Raw genomic sequence first — 16,704 nt, forward strand, 5'->3', positions numbered from 1 at the left:
GGAGGCTGAGGCAGGAGGATTGACAATTCCAGGCAAGCCTGGGTAAAGAGACCCTGTTTCAAAAAAACAAAGCAAAACAAACCCCAAAAACAAACCAACCTAAGTACGTTGGCAACTCTGTAATCTCAGCACTCAGGAGACAGAGGGATCTATCTCCAGCAATTAAACATAAAGATAAGATGCACTTGGAATCCCAGCACCAGGGAGGCAGACATCATGGATCCTGGGTTCCAAGGCCTGCTGGCCTGGCCTACATAATGAGATCCAGGCCAATGAGAGACCTTTCTCAAAAAAATAAGCTCCAAAAGAACATGCAACAGCCAAGACTGTTGACCTCTGGTCCCTATACATGTGTTCATGCATACACACACACACACACACACACACACACACACACACACACACACACGCATGAACGCGTACACACATAGACAAGCAAAAGCTGTGATTATGTCAAACCTACCTTCCAATTTGCCAGCTTTTTAAACTCTATAATTTTTATAACTGCTCCCATGAGAATACCTGGAAGGGAAAAGCAAAGCTCAGTAGACACACAGCACAGGGTCACGTGGCTGGACTGGGTAGGACTGGGTGTTATCCACTACAGCAGGCTGCCCTAGAGTTCTGCAGGTCTGTTTCTGAGAATAAAGACAGGAATTACCATGAAATAGTGTAAATCACTGTGCATTTCCCACTTTTATCTCAGGTGCATACTATGGCAAAATCTAAGATATGTTGGGAAGAAGAAAAACCTACTTGTCACTCTTCTGCCTGGTGTGGAGGACACACAGCTGGTCACCTCCCTGGGCCACCTAGTTTCAGGATTGTCTTACACTACTTATTCCTACTGTTTAAAAATGGTGGTTGAGGGGTGGGGTGGCACAGGTGGCAAAGGCATTTACCATTAAACCTGATTAAATGAATTCTAACCCAGGACCCACACGCTACAAAGAGAAGCAACTCCCAAGAGCTGTCCTCTGACCTCTACATATGCAAAACAGCAAGGGCGCACACACAACTGCTATGTGTGGTTTATAATGGAAGGCGGGTTGAGGTGACTAGAGAGAGGCCAGTTCAGAGATTGGCCTCAAACTGTGCAGCTAAGGAGAGCCTTGAATTCCTGACCCTTCTATCTCTGATTTTTGTTTTTTCCTTTATTTTCTGCAATGTTATTAAACTTTGTGTCCTTTTATTCTTTAACAAACATAGTAGCCATAGTGATGCACAGATGATCTCTGTGAGATTGAGGCCAGCCTGGTCTATATAGTGAGTTCCAGGACAGCCAAGGCTACAATAGCTAGATCTTGTCTCACAAAACAAACCATCAAGTCCATACATGCTGTCCATAAATACTCTTGGATATGTGGCCTTCTACTGAGGCCATAGCCCTTTAAAAAGCCTGCCTTGCCCTCTCCCAGCAGCTGTAGCTGTCTGGAAGGAACAGCTGAGCAGCCTGGAAATGCCAGCTTTACCTGTTAAGCTGCCGGCAGGAGGTTTCCTCTTTGTGAGCTGTCACCCATGCTGGGGTGGACTTTGGTGATACAGCTGTCTTTGAGTCATTGCTGCTCCTGTGAATGATGGAACTGTTTTTATAGCATGTGAAGAGACAGCTAGGCTCTTATTCAAAGGACAGTGAAGTGGAAGAGGAAATGCTTTTAAGTGTGGACGGAGGTCCTCTTAACCTCAACACAAAGGGCCGATTAATACGCACTAAGTGACTGCAGGCCATGTGTACCCAAGGGGACAGGCCTGCTTCCTTTCAGCCTCATGTGGAGTTGCTCTTGAAGTGGCCAGCTCAGCTGTGACACAATGAATGCTCCAGCTGGAGAACATGTTCTTTCCATTCCAAGTCAGTTAAAAACTAATCATTTTATGGGGGGTGGGGGTGTCCATGCTATAGTGTGGAGCTCAGAGGACAACCTGGAGAAGTCAGTTTTTTCCTTTCACCCCAAGTGGAAAGCTAGGGATCAGACTCAAGCTGAAGATTTGGCAGCAATCACTTTTACCCACTGAATCATGTGCCAGCTCCAGGTTATAGTGGGCCGCCAGTTCAAGAAAACAACAATAAACCAAGAAACCTGCCTTCCCATCTGTCCCTTGGCCACACTGATTACTCTGGCTACAGTGCCTCAGGCATCACATCCTCAAAGGAAGGGGAGGCTAACTTCTCTTAAGTCTACCAGGAAGGAAAACGTCTTTTTTCCAACCACACTTCCCCTTTGGCCCAACTGTCTTATCCCTCTCAATGAGTCACAGCAAAGAAATAAGTTATAGCACGATAGCCAAGACCAAAACTATCCTAGCATCCCTTCCTCCTTGGGCCCTACAAAAAGATGCCAGATCAAAATGAGAATTCTGCTGGGCAGTGGTGGTGCACATCTTTAATCCCAGCACTTGGGAGGCAGAGGCTGGCAGATCTGAGTTCGAGACCAGCCTGGTCTACAGAGGGTATTACAAGACAGCCAGGGGTACACAAGAGAAACCCTGTCTCAAAAAACCAAAGGTGGGTGAGACTATAGCTCAATGGGAGAGCTTCTACCTGCCTAGGCCCTGTGGGACCCTGGGTTCAGTCCCCAGCAACAAAACCCAAGTACAACCAAGGTTCTATTTCCAAGAAACAAGTGACAAAGGACTCTTGCCAGGCAGCCATGTCTGCAGTACTGGTGTCGGAGAACCACCAGCATTTAGCATTCTACCTAAATATGGATGTGTGCACATGCTCACAAGTAGATATCGGACCCTCTGAAGTCATAGCCAGTTCCGAACCACCTGATGTGGGTGCTCGAAACTCAACTGTGTCCTCTGGAAAACCCGCAAACGCTCTTAAAACCCAAGCCACCTCTCCTGCCCTTCATTTTTAATTATTTTTAAAGATTCATTTTTTTGAAAAAAATTGTATGTGTGGGTGTTTTGCCTGCTTATATGTCTGTGCACTTCAAGCATGTCTGTTGCCTAAGGGCATTAGATTCCCTAGAACTAGAGTTACAGATGATTGTGACCTATCACGTAGTGCCGGGAACTGAATCTAGGCCCTCTGTAAAGGCAGCCAATGCTCTCAACCACTCAACCAATTTTTATTCTATTTTTTTTTTCCAGACAGGGTAGCCTTGACTGTCCTGGAACTTGACACACAGACCAGGCTGGCCTCAAACTCATAGAGACCTGCTTGCCTCTGCCTCCAGTGTGCACCTGGCCAAATATTTATTATTTTATTATGCAAATTGGTATTTTGTCCTCAGTCTGTTCACCACCTGTATGCAGTACCCAAAGAGGCCAGAAGAGGACATCAGATCTCCTAGAACTAGAGTAACAGATGTGAACTGTCATGTCGGTACTGGGAATGGGACCTGGATGCTCTGGAAGAGGAACCTCTGCTCTTAACTGCTGAGCCATCTCTCTGCCCCACAATATTTATTCCTAATAAATGGTAAAACTATCCAGAAACTGTCAATTCCCTGAAGTAGCTTTTTAACCCTTTTCTGAAATGCCCCAGAAAGGGAGGGAGGCAGGAAGGCTCTGGCACTACAGGAGTCATCTGTCATCTGTAAAGCTAGGGCCCTTCTTTCTGGCTGTGACAATGACTCTACAAGCTAACTACCAACCACCAACTTCAGTGGAGCTGGGCACTGCATGGGGAAAGGTGGTAGGTCACAGAAAGAGCTGCCGTGGTTAAGTCGGCTTCTGTCACCTTTAGGGGTCAGCACCTTTCTCAGACCTCCACCCCTCGCCCACCATAAAATGGACTCTAAGGCCCCGTGGCAAGCTTTGGAAAGGATGACAGGAACTGGGAAAGTCACACATCTCTTACAGATGTGGCGCTGAGGTGGCCCCAGGAGAAACAGTACTATTGTGTATGGGGTGGTGTTCTGGAACAGACTGCCAGTATCACCTACCTAGAGAGACGACAGCCACACTCTCAGGCAGGAAGTGCAGTCGGTACCGGATCAGCAGGTGCACCAGGATGATGCAGATGGCTGTGAGAAGGACAAGCACTATTTAAAAGACTCATCAGGCAAGAGACAGGAAGCTCAGGGCAGTGGCTATCTCGGGCTAACAGACATTTGGCAAGCAAACAATGAATATTGGTCATATTTTTTTTTTTTTTCCTTTTTGGTTTTTCAAGACAGGGTTTCTCTATGTAGCCCTGGCTGTCCTGGAACTCACTCTGTAGACCAGGCTGGCCTTGAACTCACAGAGATCCACCTGCCTCTGCCTTCTGAGTGCTGAGATTAAAGGCATGTGCTACCATTGCCCAGCTTTAACAACAAAAGACTATTTACAGAGTCCGTCTGTGAGATGGTCCAGCAGATAGAAACACTTTCTGATAATCCTGACAACCAGAGTTCGATTTCTACAACCATGTACAAGCACAGATTCTACTTCTGAGGGCTGCCCTGGTGTGCATTTGCTCCCCACCTCACACACACACAAAGAAAAGCCTGCCATGTATGTATGTGCAACACGTGAATGTAGTACCTGGTGGAGGCCAGAAGAGGGCACTGGATCCCCTAGAACTGGTTATAGGCCGCTGTTAGCCATTGTGTGGGTGTTGAGAATTTGAACTGGGGTCCTTTGAAAGAGCAAAAAGTACTCTTAAGCACTGAGCCATCTTTAGTCCCACAAATGGTTTGCTTCTTGTTTGTTTTGTTTTTGAGACAGGGTATTACTATGTAGTCCTCATTTGTATGTAACCCTGCTATCCTCGCTAACAGAGCTCTGCCTGCCTCTGCCTCCTGAGAAAAAGGTGTGTGCCACCACCGCCTGGCTTTGTTGTTTTTTTTAAGCCTTGTCTCAGGTTGTCTATGCTGCTATTCTTGCTATGTGCAGGGGTATAGGAGGATGACCTTGAATTTCTGATGTTTTTGCTTCTACCTTCCCGGGGTTGGGATTATAGATGCCCAGATTATGCTAGGGGCTGAATCCAGGGTTTTGTGTGTTGGTAAGATCTAACCAACTAACTGACACTCCCTGCCTAGAAGATACATCAGATTATATAGTGAGATCCAGCCTTAAAATACACACACACAGGCTGGGTGTGGTGGTGCACACCTCTAATCCCAGCACTCCAGGAGGCAGAGGCAGGTGGATATGTCAGTGCCCATAAAAATGGTTCCACTCCATCTTGGCTCAAGCACAAGAGAATTCAAAACTGTCCTCACTGTCATAAGACCTAAAGGTCAAGGGCGTGGCTACAGTAGGATGTTCGATCTAGGCCTTGGGTGTCTTGTTCTATTAACAACAGACCTGGTCTAAGGGGTGGTTACTCCTGATCCTCGAGGCCAGGAAGCAAGAAGTTGAATCTAAGGTGTGATTACTAAATTCTTGGAGAAATGAGGAAGAAAGGTCTGTTTGTTCAGTATACATGATACCATGTTCCCCTTTTGTTAAGGATTGTAAGAGTGGTTAAAAATAAACTGGTAGCATTTCAGTATTGACTGATTGGCCCTCCTGCTTTTATTCTGTGTCTCCCTCTTTTCCTTTAACATCTTTACTTAGCCTTTCTTTAGTCCATACTCCTCCTCTCAGGTATGAACCTCGGGCTGCTAGGCTGGCTCTGACGGCAGCCCACAAAGATCTGAGTTCAAAGCCAGCCTGTTCTTCACAATGAATAGCCAGGGCTACACAGTGAAACACCTCATCTTAGGGGGCAGTGGACAAGCCAGAGAGATGGTTAGGAGGATGGATGGGGATGCTTGCTCAACAACCTCACCGAGAAACCAACTCCGGAAAGTCATCTTCTAACTTCCACATGTGTTATCATGGTGGGACATGGCAGCATGCAGGCAGATGGGGTGCTGGGGAAGGAGCTGAGGGTCCTGCATCTTGAGCCCATGAGATGAGAGAAGGGAGGTCTCTGCTGCTTCTAACAAGCGGGTTTATTTGTTTGTATGTATGTATGTATGTATGTAAACATGCATGGGGATGCACATGGAGGCCAGAAAAAGGGTGGTGGTTTGAAGGAAAATGGCCCCCAAAGGGAGGTGTGGCTTTATTGGAGTAAGTGTGCTACTGTAGGGGTAGGCTTTGAGGTGCCATAAGCTCAAGTTATAACTGGTATCATAATTCACTTCCTGTGCCTGGGGATCAAGATGCAGGACTCTCAGCTCCTTCTCCAGCACCCCATCTACCTGCATGCTGCCATGTCCCACCATGATAACAATAAACAGCAGAGGCTGTCAGCCACCCCAGTTAAATGCTTTCCTTTATAAGAGTTGCCATGGTCATGGTGTCTCTTCACAGCAACTGAAACCCTAAGGCAAAAAGGCATCAGCTCCCCTGGAGCTGGAGTTACAGGAGGCTTTGAGCTGACCCATCTGGATATTAGAAACAGAACTCAGGTCTCTCTCTGAAAGAGCAGCCAGTACTCTTGCCCGGTGTTGGTGGCCACAACTTTAATCCCAGCACTCAGGAGTCGGAGGCAGGTGAATCTCTGAGTTTGAGGCCAGCTTGTTTCTACGGATAGAGCTATTTCCAGGACAGGCTCCAAACAATACAGAGAAACCCTGTCTCAAAAAAACAAAAGCAAAACAAATTACATAAAAAAATTTTAAAAAGTATGTTGGCACACACCTTTAATCCCAGCACTCTGGGAGCAGAGGCAGGAAGACCTCTAAGTTTGAGAGCCAATCTGACTACATAACAAGTTCTAGGCCAGCCATGCCTACACAGTGAGACTCTGTCTCTAAAACAAAACTAACCAAAGCCAATGACAGGAAGACATCATCACTGGTAACACCATGGAGACTGAAGTCCTACAGGAGCCCTGGGCCTTCATTCCCCTCCTAGGCATTCAAGCAAAAGAAACAGGAGCACATTATACAACCACCTGTCTTAGTGTTCACAGTAACATTGTCCCCAACAGCCAAGAGGGAGAGTGCTCAAAATCTAAAGTCAGCACTGAACACATGAGATACTCTACAGCTACAAGCAGTGAGCTCTTGTGTAACACAGGTGAATTTCAAAGTCTTCCTTATTACACTTATTTAGTGGGAGAAGGGAGTATGTAGGTTCAGAGGACAATTTTAGAAGTTGGGTCTCTCATCCTATTATATGGGATTTTGGAGACTGAACTCAGGTTGTCAGGCTTGATGGCAAGTGCCTTTAACCACTAAACTACCTCCACAGCCCCATAATGTCCTGAGGACACTATGTCAAGTGACTCAGCCACATGTCGTTCAGGTCTGTTTACAGAAGCTAACTCACTTGGTAACTCCCAGGGACAGCATGACCAACATGCTGTCTTCAGGAGAGGGAGTGTCCTACCACAGTTAGTCATAGTTTGGACTGAAGTTTCTTCTTGGGGTGATGGCAGTTTTCTAGAAGCAGATGGTAGGGATTGTTGTGGAATATTTGTGTACACCATATTATGTGTCTTTGTCTAAGGCGCCTTCTGATTGGTTTAATAAAGAGCTGGATGGCCAACAGCTAGGCAGGAAGAGGTTAGGCAAGATTTCTGGGGTAAAGAGAGGATTCTAGGAAGAAAGGTGAATCATCAGCCAGACACAGAGAAAGTAGGATGGGCAGTACAGACATGAGGTAACTGAGCCACATGGCAAAATGCAGATTAATATAAGTGGGTTAATCTAAGATATAAGAACAAGCCTAAGCTAAGGTGGAGAATTCATAATAAGAAGTCTCTATGTTGTTATTTGGGAGCTGGCTGTGGGTATAAAGACTCATCACAAGGGATAGCAATATTGTGGATGTGGTAAGCACCAATGAACCAATGAACGGTATTACTTTAGTGGTTAATGTTAGATCCAAAAGACAGTCCATTAAGCTCAACCTGGGCTACAGGAACTTTTCTGGTGGTCAGATTAAAAACCAGCGTTCCTCAGGAACTTGTGAAATTGGTTCCTATCTACCAAAAGGAGTCATTTCCCTTACCTCTGGAGAGAAGGGTCATATGGCTAGCTGTGTTGTCTATCAGCATCCCAAAGCCCATGCTGCCCCTAGGGTCCCTCAGTAGCACAAGAACCCAGTACATACTTCACAGCCCATGCGAGCACCCTTGCCCTCCTCATCTCCTATCACACCCCAGACTCTCTCCAGCTCACAGATCCCCCCCCCCCCCCCCACAGATACTCATTCTCCTTATAACCCCGCTGTTGTTTCTCACCTTTTCTCTACTCTCTGTCCCCTGCAAGGCACCCCTCTCTCAGGCAGCCCTGGCCATGTTCATACTTCTCTTTCCCTCTGCTCTTCAGAAGCTTCTGCTGTTCTCTCATATCTACAATAAACCCCCTTCTTAACCATACCAAGGAGCAGTCATGTCAGTTTACACAGGGACTTTGGGTGAGTAAACAGAAGGACCATTACTAGATAAACAGGCCTTAGGCAGGTTTCTGTTTATCAGAAAAGCAGATCTCTCTAAACTGGGTTCCAGGATGTCATAGAACATCCATAATCCTCCAAGAACCTTCCTTAACCTTGTCTCAAAGGTCAACTGCCTCTGGAAAGGTCACCTAGTCCCAGTCAATTCTAACACCCTGTATTAACTCAGATCCCCACCTGCTGACTGTCATATAACATCTGTTTGCTTTCCCACAATTTATTTGCTCTTCTCTCTGGCCCCCCACCCAATGGCTTTATCAGTTTGATCCCCAATAAACCTTTCTGCCCAGGGATCAGTCTAGTTTGGTAGCTTCTCTGCATCATCAGTTATATTTGGTGTTGAATCCCAGGGAGCTTTAGATTATATCACCACTAACCATTTGTCTCTCCTTGCCTCACACTAGGAGTTATCTGCTCTGTCTCTGCCTCTTGGCACTGGAGCCTCCTCCATAGAAGTTTTGCAGGTAATCTGGCAGCTTCTCTATGCTCTCCTGGGGGCTCTACAATATTGGAATCCATGCCCTGGCAGAGTTGCTGTTAGTGACCCTTCCCCTAAGCCTCTCCCACCTCCTCCCCACTCCGCTTCCAAAGGTGCTCCTCTCCTGCGCACTCTCTCTCTGTTTGCTCCGGCCTCTAACCACAAGCCCTCCTATGAGTAGACTCATGACTCCTCACCAGCCTCCTCTGTTCTCTTTTCCTCCTTGGACTCAGAGATTCTGTTAGAACCTCCTACAGCAAAAGGCTAGACCTCAGTACAATAGTCAACCTCCATGGCCAAAAACTGGCACGTTCAATTTCCAGGTTCTCCCAACTTCTGCCACACACAAGCCAATGAGCTTTCTCTACTCTCTGTTCAGTTCTCTACCTCTGATCATTAAATTCATTTTCTAGGGATTCAATGTCTTTGGATACGGCTAACATTAAAAACTGCCACATGCCATTCTACTTTATTAAAAAGGCTAACTCTGGAGCTTGGATTTGGCCCTCCTTCTCCAGACCCAAGCATGCATGTTTAAGTTTCCTCCAAAGTTTTTGTCCTGGGTCAGTCTGGCTACCAAATCTGTGACAGGAAGGAGAGCATAACAGAGTGGCTCAGGAAAACACACTATGTGCTTAAAAGAGCTAAAAAGTAGACTATTCCCAGAAGGGTTCTGCTGCTTGTCTCAGAGTCCTCTTCTCAGTTTTGTTTACCAGCTCCAAAAAATGACAAAGTATAATCACAATGTTTAACTCTCTGAATTTATCCCCAACATCGCTAAAAACTTTTGCTAAAGTATAAACTTCTATATCCTTTGTATCCCAGGATTTGTAATTCACTGGATATGTTTAAAAGATCTATAAAATCTGAACTTTGATTCAACTCTTATTTAGAAAATAGATGTTTTTAAAAAGAAAAGGAAATGTCCCTGAAGGGCTCACCATGGAGTAAACAGCAACCATGGCCTGCTGCCATCTTGACTGATGACCTCATCTGGATGGGAGCAGCCATGTGGCCAGCAGCTGTCATCGCTAAGGTTGAAGAGAGGGCATGCCATGTGACTTCACTACCATCTTGGTTAAGGTGACCACAGGGTATAAACCAGCACCAACAAAGCAACTAGTCTCACTGAGCTCTGTCTATTACTGCATCTCCCTTTTTAGAGTAAGGAGACAACACCAGACCTCCACGATGGTTTATTTTATTTCCCCTACATTAATGAGGCAACTGCAGGCCTTCAAAATATTGTGGATTAGAACTGATTTTTGTATGATGATTTTTACCATGAGCGAAACATAACAGATAAGGATAAAACCATGAACAAAATTTATGGAAAACAGGATATAACAACACATATTTGATCATTAAGGCCTTTTAATTCCTAAAGTTATAATGGTCTACTCAGGTGGCTGATCGTGGGGTAAGCTCGGGAATTAGTGAAATTCTATCATCAGACTCTGGGCAAATTCAGGGACTGGTGGGATTCTGTGCTCAGCCACATCTATTTGGAGCTAATGTTTCTCGGCCTTTCTGTCCAGAACACTTGGTGTGTACCCAATAACTAGAACATTTGTGCCAGACAGGGTTAAATGGTAACAGATTCACTGTTTTCCTGTGGAGTCAAAACTCTGGGGGTGAAATGCAAGGTAAAGACTTCCCCTCAGCCAAGGGCCACGCTGGACTGCTGTGACAAGCTAGGAGAACACCAGGTTACAATTCCAATGACTTCACTCAGATAGAAACAAAAGCAGGGGCTGTATGGCTGGAAAGGGTTCTCAAGGTCTAGAAAACATTAGCACACTAGTCACCAGCAGCTCACAGGAGGGTCAGTGAGTTCTTCAGTCACTCATTCATAGTTTCCTCTTATCAGTTGGCTTTGTTTGTCTGGAAACCTCATTAGGAATGGCTAGCGATAGCACAGGGACACAGGAAAAACCATACCTTTGAGTCAGGTATAGTGCCACATGCCAGTGATCCAGAGAGGTGGAGGCAGGAGGATCAGGAGTTCAAAGTCACCCTAGGAGCCCAGCAGGGTGGCAGACACTTTTAATCCTAGCACCTGGGAAGGCAGAAGCAGTTATCGCTGAATTCCAGGCCAGACAAAGCTGCTACACAGTGAGACCCAGTCTCAAACAAACAAACAAGGAGCCAATGACCCAGGAGAACCTGGAGCCTCTGAGCAGGGTGCAGCCCTGCCTGCCTCCAGGTGAATTAGCAACTGCAAGCTAGAGCAGAAAGCACATTGTGCAGGCCAGTCCTGTGGTAACAGCCAAGCCAAGTTTAAGCGCTCCACACCCTGAAAGTGACCTCCAATGCCTCAGTAACAAACAGGCTACAAAAGCCCTTTCCGGGCATGTCTCATAGCCTCTAACAGTGACCATTGGTCAACACCCTTCAAGAAACCCTCATACGGTAAAGATTTCTTAATCTGATAAAAGATTTGCTGCTCCAGGGCTACAACAAAAGACAGGGTGTGGTGATGCCTGCCTACTCACCTGCAATCCAACACTGGGAAGGAAAAGACAGGTGGACCTTGGGAGTTTGAGGGCAGCCTGGGCCTCACAAAAACAAAACACCTAATGGTCTTTATTATGGTGTTCAATTCAATTCTTTGACTATTTACTACAGTCTGAATATAAATGTGAGGAAATTTTTTTGTTTTCAAAACCTAGTCCTAACAGACATCAGAGAAATACTCAAACAGGGCATGGTGGTATACCTATGATCCCAGCAATGGGAAGGCAGAAGAATCACAAGTTCAAGGTCAGGTATCCTCAGCTACGAAATTGGGGGCCAGCCTGAACTACTGAGACCCTGTCTCAAGAAAGAAAATACTCAAAACCCAGTCTGCCTCCTGTCCTGGAAATGTCTAATCCAAAAGACAACTGTGGTATCACCGAAGAGCAGAGCAGAGGGTAAGTAAGGCCTGGGGTGGTGGTACATGCCAGCACTTGGGAGAAGGCTGACCAACCTTCCCAATGCTGCGACCCTTTAATACAGTCTCTTCTGTTGTGCTGACCCACAACCATAAAATTATTTTTGTTGCTACTTCATAACTGTAATTTTGCTACTGTTATGAATTGTAATATATGTGTTTTCCAATGGTCTTAGGCGATCCCTGTGAAAGGGTCACTTGACCCCACAAAGGGGCAGTGACCCATAGGTTGAGAACTACTATCTAAAGTATTTATGTGGCTTCAGATGTATTTTTAAAAACTGGGTGTAGAGCCAGGTGCCTCTGGGAAGCTTGAAGACATCTTGGGTGTTATCTTCAGAAATGGTTCCCACCTTCTTTGAAACAGGGTCTCCAATAGACCTGGAGCTCACTGATTCAAATAGACGGACATGCCAATGACCCCAAGAAATCTTCCTGTCTCTGTCATCCCAGCAAGGGCATTACAAGTACAAGCCACCACATCTGTCTAGATCAAAAGCTCTTTCTTGGCCAGGCATGGTGGCACACACCTGTAGTCTCAGCACACGGGAGGGAGGCAGAGGTGGTTGGATCTCTGTGAGTTTGAGGTCATCTTAAGTCTACAAAGATAGTTCTAGGACAGCCAGGGCTGTACATAGAGAGATTCTGTCTGAAAAATAGTTGGTGTTTTGTTTTTCAAAAGCTAAGACATTGTATTAACAGCTTTTCAGAACCGCTAGGCCTCTGATTTCAGGAAGGGGAGTCTCGACAGGTAACAGACACCCTTGGGCTTATTCACCTAGGACGAGAAGGCTGAAGAAAATGGTCATGCCACTTGACTGCTCCTCCTGCTGGGCCTGCTCCCCTGTCTGCACCGGAAGGATGGGCTTGGCAGGTGTCGGGAGCACCAGCTTCGTGGTGACACCCAGAGTAGTGTGAAGGGTGAAGTTGAAGCTCTCATGGGTTGTGTTGGAGAACCTGTTGGAAACACACAAGTGGTAGTCACATAAAGAAGCATCAAGGCATCAAAACACACACCTTGACTGAACAAATGAGACATAACAAAGCCCCAAGGGTACAAATAGCAGGCAGGCCTTGAGGAGGGGAAAAGCCCTGCCTGCAAGGTACCAGATGCCAGTGACCTCTGGCCATCCAGAGGTCAGGAAGGGGGGGGGGGTCAGGCTTGTGGAGAAAGGAATGCAAAATGCTGGGTCTAGGGCCAGGGATGCAGCTCAGCTGGTAGTGCACAAAAGGAGGTTCTGGGTTAGATCCCTAGTATTGCATAAACCAGGTGTGTGTGTGTGTGTGTGTGTGTGTGTGTGTGTGTGTGTGCGCGCTTGTGCGTGCAGGGACAGATCTATAAATCCCAGCACTCAGGAGAAGAGGAGAAGGATAAAGAATGTGATAGTGTTTTTTAGCTAAAAGACCAGCTTGGGCCACATGAAACCCTATCTAACAAAACACAAATGCTCAGTCTAAGGCTATCAAACAGTTGATTAGGTAGGAGAACCACAAGTTAAAAGTCTGCAGGGGATAGCGAGTTCAAGCCAGCCTTGGAAACTTAGTGAGACACTGTCTCAAAATAAGTAAAAGAGGAACTTAACACCACCAGCTTAACACACTTGCGGGAGGACCACAAGTTTGCTAGAGTGAAACTCTGCCTCAAGTAAACAAACAAACAAACAAACACTGCTGAGCAGTAGAGCACCTGCCCCGTGCACATCACTCTACAGGCCAGGTCAGTCCTTTCTCCTTACCAAAACCAAGAACAACTGAGGAAATGCTGCCTATAATCCCTGCACTGGGGAGACAAGGGCAGGAAAATTGGGAATTCAAGACCAAGGGCCCTCTGGGCTACACGGGGATACACAGTGAGTTCAAGATCAGTCCCGTGGGCCACATGAACCGGTCTCAAAAAGGAAGAAACAAAACAAACCACCGGGGTGGCACTGGTGTCTCCCCACACCCCAGGTTCTACTCTATTTACTTGGTGCCTTTACCTCCTAGTTTACATTCTCCTTGGATTTCGCATGCACTGTATGTATTACTGCAGACTGAATCCAGGACCCTGTGTGTGGCAGGCCAGGCTCTACCACTTAGATCTCAGCCCTTCTGGGATTACTTCCATAAACTGAGGAAGTCATCTGAGTTTGCCCAGCTGTGTTCAGAATGCCCTCCCTACCCTACTCTACCTAACACTTCTTGAGCCTCAAAAGGTTCAGGTTGCCTGCTCTGTCCCTCAGGCTACCCAAGGCTTTGGCCCTTGCTCTCAGTGTTAGATCTGTGAATTACTGCAGGAGTGACATAGTTGTTATGATAACAGGTGGCATACACTGAGCCCTGCCCACTCCAGGATCTAGTAACACAGCATCTCAAGACTCGAAACACACTTCAAACCATTTGCCTCTACATTTTCTCCTTAGTCTTGAACTGCCCAGATACACACTGAGTTAATGACTTGGTACCAGATTGGCCAAGAGATACCTGAAATGTTCTGACCCCAGTACAAGTTCAGTGTCATTTAAGGGTTCCTTGTTAATTTTCAGGAGCGCATTCCAAAGGCAGAATTTGTAACACACAACAGTGTCCTGCCAAGTATGAAGATGGACTAACGGTGGCACATGCGCAGAGGGCTGGAGCTCTACACTGTCAACCAGCTGTCACAGCATCACTCCCAAGTGCTCGCCCTCTCCATTTTCTTTCCCGGAAGGGCTGAGCTAGGGGCTCACTGAGCTACAGCCTTTCCTGACTTGTCACCCTCCCTATCTTTCTGTGGATTCAAGGTTTGGGTCACAAGACATTTTCTTCCGGGGCTGGCTCCTCACCACTCACACCTTTCAGTTTCCTTGCAAGCATTTGCGGGGCGGGAAGCACCCTGCCTACAGCCTCCTCCTACAGTAGGATGGTTGCCCCTGAGGGCAGCTCCTGGAGCCCAAGGCCGGGCGGAGCGGACAACCAGCAGTTAACGAACGAAACCTTCTGGGGACACACACGAACACTGAAGGCTGCTGATGCTTGTGTGGCAATGGGAGGACTTCCTGGAGGAGGAGGAGCGCCTGGGGCACCTCGGATAACCGGAAGCGGGGTGAGGGAACTATGTTCGCGCTTCCGCCCGGCTACGCTACGGAAGGCCGATGTATGACCTCGGGGAAGCCGCAGGGCCCGAGTCCCCATCCCGCCCTCCTGCCGACCCTGGCCGGCAAGACCAGAGCCACTCCACCCGGGCGCCCGAGGCCCGTCGTCGCCCACCGGCCCGGCCCTGCGCCTCCGCCACCCGCAGCAGCGCACTCACTCCTCCTCCGCCATCTTCTCGCCAATGCTGTGGACCTCCGAGACTATCGAGTTGGACGTCGCGGGGCTAGCGGGGCCTGCGGCTGCTTCCGGCTTCCGCTGCGGGCGGAGGCGGGGCTTGGCCGTCCAGGGCGACCCTCTGCCCTGTCGTCTCGGTGGCAGAGCGTGGGCCGTCCTCCCGGACTTTCTTAGGTACCGTTCCCCGATCCTTGTGCAGACCTGGCTTCTGAACAGTCCGGCTTTTCCTTTCACCGGGCGGGGAGGATTTGGGGGAAACCGTTCTGAGATCCCGGTGGCTCAGCTGTCAGCAAGGCCGTCCTCCTCGCATGGATTTCACAGGGCTAAGCGTAGAGGAGGAAGGGCTTTCCAGGCGTCCGCCCAGGCTGTGCCAAGGCGAGTCAGCCTCAGTTTCCCCAGCCGTGGGAGGAGTAAAGCACAGGGCCTTTGAAACACCGGGCAGTGTTTCCCTCCCCTATGAGTGCTGGGGATGTCGGGGTTCGACATCCACCCTTGGTTTGTGTGGTGTATGTGTAGATGGGGAGGTCCGGGACTTGAGGGCTTTGCGCCTCGCCTTCCACCTTGTGGGTCCTTGGTGTTGAACTCTGGTAGGAAGCCTTGGCAGCAAGCACCTTTACTCATTGAGCTATCTCACCACGCCAACAGATTCTTTTTAACCTGTGTGTGTGGGTGCACTAGGAGGCCCGAGGTTGTCACATGTCTTCTTCGCGAGACAGAGTCCCCACTGAACCTGGAGCTGGAGATGTGACATCCTGGCTGGCCAGGAACTTACAGGGATCCTTGGCCTCCCCCGCCCGATGGTTACAGATGCCATCCATCGGCCATGCTTGGCTTTTATGTGGGCGTTGGGGATTTGAACTCCAGTCCTCATGCTTGCCCAGCAGGCGCTCTCCCCTCTGGACTTCAAACACAGGGTAACTTTACTTTTTTGAGACAGTCTTGCTCTACTGCCTAAGATGGCCTGGAACTGCAGAGGTCTTTAGAGTACCTTCCTGGTAACCCTTCTCCAGAGCCCCTCCCACCCTGGATAGTTCTTTCCCCCTGAATAAAGTTTAATCGTAATAAATGATTGTTCTGGCCTCTCCCCCCAAAATGACCCTTCATCCTCAGCCTCTGAGTAGTTGGGATTTGAGTGTGAGAGACCCCCCCCCCCCCCCCCCGCCACAGACATCCATCTATCCATGCCTAGGGCAACACAAATTAGGGAAGGGGTCTGCTGAGCTAACACGCCCAAGTCCTGAGAAGAACCTACTGTGTACCTTGTGAGGTTGAGGTAAGCAGGTATTAAAGCAAGAGAAAGAAAATGTAAATGGACCCAGGAAGGCCATGCAGAGTTGAAAGGAAGGCTTCCACCTGCCGAGGATGAGAATGCTAGCACAATTAACATTTGCCAAGAAGGCCTCCCATATAAAGACATTTCCAATCGGGAAAGCTAAAATAGGACTGCCAAGATGACTCTGGATAACAGCACTCGCCACCAGCCTTAGGACCTTAGCTTCATTCCTGTGACACACACAGTAGGAGGAGAGAACTGACTCCTGCAAATTGTCCTCTGCCGCCCACGCTTGTGATGTGACACATGCACTAGCTAGTCTTATGTCAACTAAGCTAGGTTATTTGAAAGGGAAGCTCAGTAGAGAAAATGCCTCCATAAGATCTGGCTGTAGGT

At 47.8% G+C, this 16,704-nt stretch overlaps 1 protein-coding gene across 1 annotated transcript in view; it reads right to left on the reverse strand.

Moving 5' to 3' along the window:
• Nucleotides 1-15,158, reverse strand: part of Slc9a8 (solute carrier family 9 member A8) — a 47,042-nt gene extending 31,884 nt beyond the window's left edge. Inside the window, exons 1-4 of the mRNA XM_051186046.1 lie at nucleotides 15,019-15,158; nucleotides 12,526-12,704; nucleotides 3,894-3,974; nucleotides 464-522 (exon numbers count right to left, since the gene is read on the reverse strand). Of these exons, the coding sequence (XP_051042003.1) occupies nucleotides 464-522; nucleotides 3,894-3,974; nucleotides 12,526-12,704; nucleotides 15,019-15,032 (333 nt within the window). The 5' untranslated portion in view covers nucleotides 15,033-15,158. The remainder of the gene's footprint in view (nucleotides 1-463; nucleotides 523-3,893; nucleotides 3,975-12,525; nucleotides 12,705-15,018) is intronic.
• Between the last annotated feature and the right edge of the window lie 1,546 nt (nucleotides 15,159-16,704).

Source organism: Phodopus roborovskii, unplaced genomic scaffold (assembly GCF_943737965.1).
Source record: "Phodopus roborovskii unplaced genomic scaffold, PHOROB, whole genome shotgun sequence".
In the NCBI taxonomy this organism is placed as follows: Eukaryota; Metazoa; Chordata; class Mammalia; order Rodentia; family Cricetidae; genus Phodopus; species Phodopus roborovskii.